The following is a 12,748-nucleotide window of genomic DNA, read 5'->3' on the forward strand; positions in this document are numbered from 1 at the left end:
TTATAGTCAGCTGTGGTTTCTCGATCCAAAGCACTGTCCAGTATGAGCGAATAGTAATTTTTGAAGGTGGACACCAGCTTGAAGGGGACATGAGGAGACAGAGAGCACGTCACCTGCCCATTGACTGTAGAGTCTGGATCTGTCACGCTGATTAGGGCAATAACTGTCCCCACTGGAGCATCCTCTCGAACAGGAAGCGATAATGATGTTACTATTAACTTGGGAGCATTATCATTGATGTCCTGGACTTCAATTAAGATCGTACAGTGACCGAACAATGGAGGACTGCCTTTGTCAACTGCTTCTGCTTGAATCTTCCATAAATTTGTTTCTTCAAAATCTATTTTTCCTTTGACTTTAATTTCTCCACTGACTGAATCTATATGAAAAGTGGCTTCTGTCTTAGGGGAAACATCCGTTGCAAAGGAATAAAGAATTTGACCATTTGAACCTTCGTCCAAATCCGAGGCATTAAGGCTAATGACCAGGGTACCATTTCTTGCATTTTCTACCAGCTTCACCCGATAGATTGCCCTGTCAAACGTTGGTGCATTGTCATTTGCATCTAGAACTGTAATATGTAACTCCAAGGTGCCTGTCAGCTCAGGTTTGCCCCCATCCGTTGCTAAAACCACTAAGTGAAGCACTGAAGCTCGTTCTCTGTCTAAAGGTTTTTTTAACACTAGTTGTAGTGGTTTTACCAGCTCATCTGTGGTTGGTACTTCCAGGGAGAAATATTCACTGGGACTCAGTCTGTAAGTCAGAAGAGCATTGGTTCCGATATCTGCATCCGAGGCGCCCTCTAGCGAAAAATGAGAATCTAGAGCTCTCGTTTCCGAAACAAAGAGATTCTTTTGTGTAGTTGGGAACACCGGAGGGTTATCATTAATGTCCCTCACCTCCACCTCCACGTGGAAAACCTGCAGCGGCCTGTCCACGATCACCTCCAGGTGGATGCTACACTCCACGCTCCGCCCGCACAGCTCCTCTCGGTCGATCCGAGAATTCACAAACAAAATGCCATTCTGCAGATTTATCTCCAGAAGGTCTCCGCGGTCCTTGGAGGCCACTCTGAACAGGCGGGGCACGAGCTCCACCAGCTCCAGCCCCAGGTCCTGTGCGATGCGGCCCACGAAGGTGCCGTGTTTGGCCTCCTCTGGAACGGAGTAGCGCAGCTGGCCGCTCCCAGGCTTCCAGATTGTGAACAGCAAAAGTGAGAGCAGCAGACACCGGGATTTACGGCAGTATTTCATGGCGACAAAGGACATATTCTCTTTCAATTTTTTTTTTTTAGTAGTAGTGATATTCTTGCTCTAAGATAATATTAACAATGTGAGTGCTGTTTATAGTCTTTAAAGCTCGGGACCGGCTTCTTTCCGGTCTGCAGAGGATCTGATTTTCTTCCGCTAGCGCTCTTGTTGGAGAACAACGACATCCTGTGGCTCAAAGTGTAAGTGCAATTGCGCTCTGCTCTCTTCTCTCTTCCAGCTCCAGAATGGATTCGTTTGTTAGTGCTTTCCTTTGAAGGCTTCTAACTAGTTCATATTTCAATACCCAGTAACTAATTAGAGATTGGTTTATCTTAGAACTATAGTTCCTGGAGTAATTTCATCTTCTACATTGACATTTAAGAACATATTACTGAACAAACTATATTATCATGTAAAATAATATGGACAACATACATTCGTAGCGTAAGAGATTTTAAAGAAATGTAACATACTTGAATGCCTCATATTCAACCTCTTCCTAAGACTATGATTGTGTTTTGATAACTCTTTTTACATGCTAAATTTTTCTGATTATTTGACTTAACTCTAAAAAGAATGATTCAAAATGCAGATATTCTGTTACCACTACAACACAATGGATTTTCAATCCAATGTTAATACGCTATTTACTATTTTATCCAAATAATTATTTACTTGATGTTAATGGATTCACCCAACACTGATTTTAGGAAATTTAGAGCACATTTGTAAGGCTATATCATTTTAAAGCTTTTGTTCAGTCACAAACCTACTCAAGGTGAATGTTATTTCCACTTCAATGTGAATTATACTTGTTACTTGGAAAAATAATCAATTTTCATTCAAAAGTAATATCAGTAGTTCAAGTTATATTTGTCTGTTTATACTTATTTTCTTAGAAAATTAATGTGAAGAGGCTAGGATATAAACATTAAGTCTCATTCACTCGACTTCATTATCTTGTTTTTATCTAAGATACAAAAATATACTAAAATTTACATAAAAACCTACAGATGGCAATGAAGTTTATCAGTATCGCTATAAAGAATAAAATTTTCAATCATTCTCAGGATTGTATGGAACCAATTAATTGATATCTGAATCTTGCCAATAATATTATGTCATTGAAAAACTCAAAGTTTCCCCACTAAAAAGTTATTGTAAATGGGTACACAAGTTAACAGGTTTGTTTTCTTTATGAAGTGAAACTTCAGTTTTCACTTGTACACTCATTAAATAGCAATTTAATGACTACAAATCTGTTCCAAAGATATATAACTTCAATTGCTTGTAATTATTTTTATGATTAAAGACATAAATCCTAAACCAATATATTGCACTGTTAAAAAGAACAAAAAAAATCCAGCCTACTTAGTTGACTAAATTCAGAAAAAGAGAATCATGAAGAAAAAATTAATTTCTTATTTTTTGGTTGAAATGACCAAATGTCTTTTGGCATAACTCCATACTAAAATGAAGGTCCATTCCTATTTTTGGATTGAAAGATTACTTCACTGATCAAGAATATATAGAATGTAATTTTTTGATTTAAAATTTGTGTATGTAGGGTATTTACAAAACTAGTTAGGGTATCATTAGAGAGTAAGAAGAGGTCTTAAAAGAGGTGGGAAATAAAGCAGGTAATACATGTAATAAGACAACAGAAAGGCAGACAAACCAAGGACAGAGAGGACATCAGCCAGACAGAGAAAGGGATAGAGGGAGAGGATGGATGGCCCATTACCTTAAATGCTAACCAAAAAACTTAATTTAAAAAAATGCAATATTAATGTTCTGAAGTTCTGAGGTTTTCATGAAACTAACAACTATTTTATAACAATAAATCCATGTGTTAGTATTGTATCTCAAATACTATCAAGCAAGAAGTGATGATGCATATCCCTGACCCTTGCATTCAACAGGCAAAAGGAGAGAGAGAGAGAGAGAGAGAGAGAGAGAGAGAATTAAAAGACACAAATTGAGTTTCATATGGGAAATTCTAGGGAACTTAAGAAAAAAGCTAAATATTTATTTTAACTAAGCTGTTAGCTGTGTCTCTTTGGATAATGTCTAGATATATTACAGAATTTAATCACTGATGACCTTGCAAAACTTAATAACAGGAAAATGATGAATGAAAAATAATAAAGTCAGCAACTTGAGAAATACACAATAACTCAGTATGTTTACATGTTTGATATTAGTAATATCAAATAAATATAAAATCAAATATCACATGTGTGTGTGTGTGTGTGTGTGTGTGCAAGGAAAAAGAGAGAGAAGAAACACAAAAGAGACAGAGAGAAACAGAGACACAGTGGTTCTCTTTTTAGAGCCTACAGCCAATCCAGGTATAAAGTCATGCTTGTAACTCTGACACTTGAGAGACTGGGGCAGGAAGGTTGCTGTAACTTTGAGGCCACCCTGGGCTATTGCAAGACTCTGTTTCAAAAACACAAAATAAGATAAAAACTTGGAGATCAAACCAGGTTATCTTCACTCTGAAGGTTAAAATACCTCTTAAATTTTATATTACAATACTTGCATTATATTCCTTTAAATTAGTATATTTCCAAGCATGAGTGCACTTCATAACTGAGAAATTATCATTAACATGAGCTATGACTAAGTGAAAAAAGAAATTTTGATAGAAATTCAAATCTAAGGTGTAGATTTCATAAGTATATTTGATATAGCAGCCAATACATTTTTAATTTAATATGCATTTTCCATCAATAATCTTTAAGATTTAACATTGAGGCCAGCCATAGGAAACTAGCAATTGAAGGCAATATTGTGCTTGTATTCTTGTCACAATTTTGAGTTGTCAAACTTCCCTAATGATGTCAACTTTTGTTTGGATATATTTGTGAAACATGGACTAAATAACAAATTCATGGTAAATGGGAAAGGACAAATAACTGCTAAAAATCAGAATTGAAATGTTAGATAAAGATTAGTTGCTTTGGTGATGCTGGCAGAAATTCGAAAAATTACAGTAAAGCATAGTTGGTAGGGTAGTTTTGTCTCATCGGGGTTTTTTGAGGAACAGACTTATAGAATAGAGCATATATATAAATATATAAATACATAAATGGTTGTCTACCAATGGAAGATCTAAGAATCTAGTACTTGTTCAGGCCATAAGGCTGGATGTCTCAATTGGTCTTCACTCCGCCACAATCCTAATGAAGTCTACAATGCCAGGGAAGGCATAGACGTGCCACTGAGAGCCAGAGCAAGCAGGCAAAGAGCTAGAAGGCTTCCTTCTATGTCCTTTATAAAAGCCACCACCAGAAAGAGTGTCCTAGATTATAGGTGTATATTCCCACCTCAAAGGATCCAGCTTAAAACCTGGTCTTCCCACTTCAAATGATTTAATTAAGAAAAAAAATCCCTCAGAGGTGTACACAGTCATTGGAATTTTAGGAAATTCTAGATGTAGCCAAGTTGACAACAAGGAAGAGTCATCACACCATGCAACGTATGTAAGCTTCCATTGGTAGCTTGCATATCTGTCTTTATATAAACCAACACCACTCTGTTTAAGATAACAAGCGAAGCTATTAACCTAAACCACACATGCAGAATAGTATAAAATATTCTAAGGGAATAATGAATTTTTCTTTTCTCATTTTAATATTAACTTAGACTAAAACAAACATGTCTAATCTCTTGAAATGAAAAGAATGCTAGCCTGGCTTGTAGAAGACACTTCATTCAAAATCATATGTCACAAGGAGATAAAGCATTTGGTGGTGGTGCTGTTTTCTATTTTTAAAGATTTGTTTATTTTATTTTTATGTCCGAATATTTTGCCTTCATGTATTAGGTGCACCATATACATGATTAACACCCACAGAGGCCAGAAGAGAGTGTCAGATTCCCTGGAAATGGAGTTACAGATGGTTGTGCATGACCGTGTGGGTGACGGGAATCAAACCTGGGTCCTCTACTGGAGCAGCAAGTGCTGCTGAGCCATCTCTCCATTCAGAAGAGAGATAGATTTTGTTGTTGTTTATTTGTTTTTGTATTAAAAAGGAGCTTACTATTTGCTCTGTCTGTCCTGGAATTCACTATGCAGACCAAGCAGAGCTCTTCTTGCCTCTGCCTCCTGAGTGGGATTAATGGTGTACATCACCAACCTTGGTGAGATGAAGTCTTTAAGAATAATTCTCAGAGACTTTTCACTCTCACAACCCTTCTCTCAGAGGGGATGAACTAATACTTGAATACCACACGTTGCTTAGGCTTTTTGATAAAGGAGACCTTTGTGAAGGGTTGTAGAATAAAGTTATCCCAACAACTACAAAACATCCTTCTTCTAAAATAAAAGTAAATATTTCATACTGGAACAAGGACTGGTACTACTGAAACAAAAGAAATCATCAAATAAGAAAACATTACCACTGACCTGGCAGTCTACCTTGCTGCAATACAGACGAATGCATTTGCTGAATATAAAGTCTCATTCTGTGATACATGAGGGACAAAATAAAATGCTAGACGTTCCCACGGAAAGAAAAGGGAAACTGAAGAAGTGCAACATTGTGTCGATGCAATTGGATCAAATCAAAATTTAACTTGAAAATTAAATATAAATAAATATAAATGAATGAATAATGTTATAAATGTTTATAACATGAAGACAGCATATGAAAATAAAACTTACTGCATTCTCAACATGAGTTCAATTGGGGAAAGCTTATGGGTTCATAGTAGTAGTATTTAAATTACACGTTTTAGGCAGAGGTTTGCACAGTAGTGCATAGATGGACATCATAAAACCAATTTCTGGAATAAACTATATTCCAAAGCATTGCTAAAAATAGTTGTGCATAGTGGTACTCAGACAAAAAACAACAACAACAACAAAAACAAAAAAAACACATTTGTCACAGAATAAAATGAGAGAGAAAATGTATTTCATCAAGCAAAATATGAGAGTAAAAAGTAATAGCCCACCTTCCCAGACACGTCTCCTCCAGAAGAATGATTTTCCATTCCGACTTCGGCCACTGGGCAAGGTGTAAGACTAGGGCTAAAAGCCATCAGGTCGGTCTTGGGCGGACCCTCTCCAGAGCATACCCTCTGTTGTCTCTGCTGTGAGTATGACCAGGTCCCCACCGCGCTAGAGCACACCAGTGTGGGCTTCCCAAGCCCGCACTCACCCTGCATGGGCACAGCTGAGCAGCACAGGGCTGTGTATAGCAGCAGCGTGAGCACCAACAAGCTTGACACTGCGCAGATGGCAATGATTAGGTACACATTGACATCCACCAGCGACGCCTCCCTGCGGGAGGAGTTGGGCAACCCCTGGGAAGAAGCTTTTGGCACCTGACCGTTCTCCACGAGGGACACCAGAACAGTGGCAGTGGCAATCAACGTAGGTTCGCCATGGTCCTTGACCAACACCAATAGGCGTTGGCGCGGTAAATCAGACTCATCCAGGGCTCGTGTCATGCTGATCTCACCCGTGTAAAGACCCACACGGAAAGGGCTGCGAGCGCCCACAGCTGGGTGCAGCTCATAAGACAGCCACGCATTGTAACCAGAGTCAGCATCCACCGCGCGCACCTTTGACACCACGTGTCCCGCACTTACTGACCGCGAAACAAGTTGGCTAAATTCACCTGCAAGTCCACCTGACTGATGCCCCAGCAGCGTGGGAGCATTGTCGTTCTCATCCAGCACAAACACCTGCAGAGTCACATTGCTGCCCAGGGCAGGCACACCAGCATCCCGCGCGCTCACCTGGAACTGCAGCAGCTCCAGCTCCTCATGGTCCAGAGGCTGCAGTGCGAACACCTTGCCGCTCTCCGCGTGCACAGACACATAGCTCGACAGCAAGCGCTCGCCCACCCTCCGCTCCACCAGCGAGTAGGACACCAGCGCATTCTCCTGTGCATCTGTGTCCACCGCTGACACTGTGAAGATATGTGTGCCAGGCTGGTTGTTCTCCTTCACAAACACTGTGTATTCGGGCTGCGCGAACATAGGAGCATTGTCATTCACGTCAGCCACCTCCACGGACACACTGGCCGTGGCCCACAGTGAAGGCGAGCCACCGTCCCGCGCTGTCACCACCACCTTATAGTCAGTTGTGGTCTCTCGATCCAGGGCGCTATCCAGCACGAGGGAATAGTAGTTCTTGAAGGTGGACACCAGCTTGAAGGGGACGTGAGGAGTCAGGGAGCAGGTCACCTGCCCATTGATACCAGAGTCTTGGTCTGACACGCTGATCAGGGCGATTACAGTGCCCAAAAGAGCATCTTCTTTCACTGGGAGAGACAAAGAAGTGAGGACAATCTCTGGTGTGTTATCATTTTCATCCAAGATTTCCACAAGTACAGTGCAGTGAGCAACCATAGGTGGATACCCTTTATCTGTAGCATCCACGTGAATTTCATAATTGTTACTCTCCTCAAAGTCAATAGTGCCATTTACTTTTATCTCTCCACTCTTTTCGTTTATTAGAAATTTCTTTCTTATAATAGACGAGGTCAAAGGGCTAAATGAATACTCCACTTCTTTGTTTATTCCTTCATCTGAGTCAGTAGCATTCAACCTTATTACTAAGGTTTGATTCTCTTGATTCTCATACATTTTAATTTCGTAAACAGATCTGTCAAACACAGGAGCATTATCATTAACATCCAACACCTGGATCAACAGAGAAACCGATCCAGTAAACTCAGGTTTGCCCCCATCGGTTGCTGTCAGTAGCAACTTTAGCTGAGGATTTTCTTCTCGATCTATCAGTTTTCGAAGAACAAGCACTGGGAATTTGCCTTTGCCTTTTTTGTTTACAATATCAAGGGTAAAAAACTCATTTGAACTGAGTTTGTAAGTAAGCATCGAGTTCTCTCCAACATCTGCATCAGAGGCGCCTTCTAGTGGAAATCGAGAATCAAGCAGTCTAGATTCAGGTACCAAGATCTTTTGTTCCGCTACGGAGAACGTCGGAGGGTTGTCATTAATGTCCCTCACCTCCACCTCCACGTGGAAAATCTGCAGCGGCCTGTCCACGATCACCTCCAGGTGGATGCTACACTCCACGCTCCGCCCGCACAGCTCCTCCCGGTCGATCCGAGAATTCACAAACAAAATGCCATTCTGCAGATTTACCTCCAGAAGGTCCCCACGGTCCTTGGACGCCACCCTGAACAGGCGAGGCATCAGCTCCGCCAGCTCCAGCCCCAGGTCCTGCGCGATGCGGCCCACGAAGGTGCCGTGTTTGGCTTCCTCGGGTACGGAGTAGTGGAGCTGGCCGCTCCCTGTATCCCATGTTGCAAGGAGCAGAAACCAGAGTAGCAGGCGCCAAGCTCCATGGTTCAGACATTTGGAGATCACCACTGAAGCACTCTCTTGTCTTAAAAATCCATGAATATGCCATCTGAGATGCACACAAGTTCTAATATCTTGTGGTCCGTTTCCTAATCTCATTTTTTTTTAACCGAAACGCTGAGATCTCCGAACGTAGCTACTTCCTAACCCCTGAGAAACAGCGAAGTGTATCTTTGTTCTTAAAAGCTACATATTTCGTGGACGGCAGCGACATCCAGTGGCTAAATGTGTAAGTATAATTGCATGAATGCACTTTTTCTTTAATTCACATCTTTGGTTTGTTTCTGTGGATTACTATCCTTATGAACACTCGATGCCTCTTATTACATTTCTTTAGCAAGTGTGAATACTTAATATGCAACTTTTTCTTCAAAAGTAAAACCACGAAAGGTGATTCCTTTCTTGATCACATGATAATTATTAGGTAATTTTTGACATGCCGTTAAGAGTCAAGGAATAATGAGAGGACTGTTATTTTACTGTACAGCAGGAGTGGGCCCTTTCAAGTTATAATACTCAATTCAATTATTTTTGTCATTGTTTTAAGGTTAAATAAATTTAATTGGACTGCAGTTTCAAGATACCAATTCAGTTGTTTGCCAGATGTTTGTGACTCCAAAGTCAACAGTAGAATGTAGCGATCCTCCGCTTCAGCGTCGGTTATTTTTCCGTTTCCATTCTTCTACATGTCCTTAGTAATCACACACCTTCGGCTTCTCATCCATGCAAACTCTTCATGTTCCACATCCCACCCTCATGATAATGTCTCAATAGTAGGAGACATTGGTGTATGTGATAGCCAACTAAGCCTGGGGTGCTTCTGTAGAATTGAGCACTTCACAAGTGTGACTTATTCTCAGACCCACGTTTGGACACAATTGTTTTTACAACACCTATGACCAAGTCTGGCTCCTCAGGAAAAAAATATCTCCTTTGAAAAACCGTCACTCTCCAGTGGCTAAACTATGAGTAGTACATGGACTGAAAGGGACGGTTCTTGCATTTAAGAAAATAGAAACTGTTCACATGGAAAGAAATTTTATTTTATTACATTACACGTCGACTAGAGAATCTCATTTTATATAAATCTACCACTTTCAGAGTTTGCTACAAGAAATCCATTGTTTCTATTTTTTTTTCAAGCTTTGAGTAGTCTCTGAATTCCTGTTGTCAAATGTATACCCATCAAACCTTGAATTCAGACTTAAACTTTCAAATGTTTGTTTGCAATTGTTCTTCACACTCCATGTACTGTTCGTGACGGCTCAAGTGTTTGCTTTTTGTTTTGTTTTGCTTTGTTGGGGCTGGGGTGGCTGGTGAGATAGTCTCTCTGTATACTCTGGGCTGATCTCCAACTCTCTTTGTAGAACAGGCTAGCCTCTTACTCACAGAGATCTCCCTGCCTCTGGCTCTGGAGTGCAAGGATTAAAGGCATGCGCCACTATGCCCTGCAGGTTTAAGTATTTCACTATGTAGTACAGATTGAGGGGAACTATCAGTGTCGTTTGCATCCAAGACAATTCCATCTCTGAGGACTAGTAGTTTCAGGACTTTGTTCTCAGTACTATAACATGCATCCCTTCTTCATGTCTATATTGATGTAATTGGTAATTTAGCCATTTATAATAAATAATCTATATCATCTCCCATCTTATAGGCTGTCATCACATATAAATTTCAGAACTTGTAAAATACCCATGAGATTAATTTATCTTTAGGTCACATGAGGAAGCATGAGCACAGTGTAATCCAAGGAAGTAAGACAGGAATTGATGACAAACTGGTGATAGAACACACATTGTCACTTTGCCTAATAGGTGACAGTGTGTGTCTCTGTAGCAACCTTGCTCAAGTCAAGCTAGACTTAGGAAACCAGAAATGAAGTGTCTGTCATTCCTTTTATTTCCATTTCTTCCTGAATTTTAGTTTGTCAAATGAAAATGAGAAAATTAAAAGATAGCTTTAACTAAGTGGACAATTTACAGAAACAACTATTTGAAAGTCACAAATTATAGTCTCCAAATGTTAAGTATAGCACATAAGAACATTCAAGAGTCTTCTGCAGCAGAAGAATGAAAGAAAAGTCAATTCTCACCTATTATATGGAAGTTAAGTTTTGTAGTTTTCAGACTATGAATTACAAGTGAATTTAAAGAATTAAATCTTTACATCCTAAATTTTAAATCACAAATCTAAAAAAAAAAACCCATTAATTAAAACAAACCACTTTCTGAAAAAGGTTCTCCGGGGTACTGGTGCAAATCTTTAATCCCAGCACTTGGAAGGCAGAGGGAGGAAGATCTCTGTGAGTTCAAGGCCAGGCTGGTCTACAGAGCTAGTTCCAGGACAGTCAGGGCTACACAAAGAAACCCTGTTTTGAAAAACCATAAAACAAAAAGAAAGAAAAAGAAAATATTAACTGCTGGAAGAGAGCATTTTCTGTAATATCACAAGAGAAATCACCCAGAATTATAAACATTATAGAAATCATTGTCAATAGACACCTTCTTATAATTTACATTATAAAAACTTTAGGAATATCTTTTACACATATTGAAATGAGAATCATATTTATGCTCTTTTAAATAGAATTGTATTTATGGCTTTTTGGGATTGTTTTTGGTTTGCTTTTGTTGCTGTTGCTGTTTTGTTTTGCTTTGCTTTTTACTTTTTGAGACGATAGTCCTGATACTCTCTATGTAGACCAGGCTGGCCTTAAAATTACAAATATACACCTGCCTCTGCCTCTGTGCTTGGATTAAAGATGTGAACCACCATGCCCGGCCTAGAATTAGGTTTCTAAGTAGAGACATTTTGTTTCTTTATTTTGTTTTTAATGATCCCCCGGTTGTTATGTGTCCCCAACCAGAGGACTGCTGAATATGAAACTTTATATTCATGTTCACTGAATGACTACCAACTCATTGTAGAGGTTTTCTGTTTGTTCTTGTTTGTTTGCTTGTTTCCTTTTGCAGTTATTGACTTTTTATTTGGTTAGTTGGTTTTTTGGTTGGTTGGTTGGTTGGTTGGTTGGTTGGTTGGTTGGTTGGTTTGGATTTTATTGTTGTTTGGGAGGTGATTGTTGTTGTCATTGTTTGGTTTTGGTTTCACAAGGAAAAGCTTTCAAGTGTCATGGAAGCTCATCCATCATTAGCAATTTGATTAATACATTATAGTTTTTAAATAAAATTACTTCAACAGTTATATGACACTTCCATAAAATGCACTGATTTGTTCTAATTGAAGTATAGAAATAGAAGACTTGTCCAAATTTAAATATCTGCAATTTTTAAAATACTGATATAACTGTAGACCTTTCTACAGTACTTAAATATACCAAGGAAGTTTTTTAAACATCTTCAAGAAATAACTATATGAATAAACTCAATTCTACAACAACTCACCTTCTCAAAGGAGTCCAAAGACACAGACAGTTCTGCAGATCCAGGACATGGAGGTAGACCAGGACTGAAGGCCATTAGGTCGGTCTTCGGTGGGCCCTCTCCAGAGCATACCCTCTGCCTTCTCTGCTGCGAGTAAGACCAGGTACCCACCGCGCTGGAGCATACCAGCATGGGCTTCCCAGACCCACAAGCGCCCCCAGAGGGCGTCGCCGAGCAGCGCAGCGCTGTGTACAACAGCAGGGTGAGCACCAACAGGCTGGACACTGCGCAAATGGCGATGATCAGGTACACGTTGACATCCGCTAAAGAGGGCTCTGGCACACTAACACCCACAGACGACCGGGACGAGGCCTTTGGAGCCTGGCCACTTTCCACTAGAGACACCAGCACGGTGACTGTGGCAGTCAGCTGAGGCTCACCGTGGTCCTTCACCAGCACCAGAAGATGTTGTCTAGTCCCATCTGTTTCGTCCAAGGATCTTGTGGTGGTGATCTCACCAGTGTATAATCCCACACGGAATGGGCTGCGTATGCTTCCTGGCCAAGAGAGCAGCTCATAAGACAGCCAAGCATTGTAACCAGAGTCTGCATCTACAGCGCGCACCTTTGCCACCACGTGACCAGGATCCACGGACCAGGGCAACAACTGATTGAACACTCCATCTGAACCACCCATCCCAGTTCCAAGCAACATAGGCACATTGTCGTTCTCATCCAGCACAAACACCTGCAGAGTCACATTGCTGCC

The 12,748-nt window shown here is 40.3% G+C and overlaps 1 protein-coding gene and 1 pseudogene across 8 annotated transcripts in view; both read right to left on the reverse strand.

Moving 5' to 3' along the window:
- LOC114617174 overlaps positions 1 to 1,268 on the reverse strand; it is a 2,399-nt pseudogene extending 1,131 nt beyond the window's left edge.
- Positions 1 to 12,748, reverse strand: part of LOC114617219 (protocadherin alpha-4) — a 238,010-nt gene that overhangs the window by 171,215 nt on the left and 54,047 nt on the right. The window contains exon 3 of one of the 8 annotated variants that reach the window (XM_028762759.1): positions 12,002 to 12,727. The exons of 6 other annotated variants lie outside the window; for them this stretch is intronic. In XM_028762759.1, the coding sequence (XP_028618592.1) occupies positions 12,002 to 12,727 (726 nt within the window). Of the gene's footprint in view, positions 1 to 6,215; positions 8,697 to 12,001; positions 12,728 to 12,748 lie in introns of those variants that run through there. One more of the 8 variants, XM_028762751.1, reaches the window with a different exon arrangement.

Source organism: Grammomys surdaster, unplaced genomic scaffold (assembly GCF_004785775.1).
Source record: "Grammomys surdaster isolate TR1022 unplaced genomic scaffold, NIH_TR_1.0 135, whole genome shotgun sequence".
Taxonomy (NCBI): Eukaryota; Metazoa; Chordata; class Mammalia; order Rodentia; family Muridae; genus Grammomys; species Grammomys surdaster.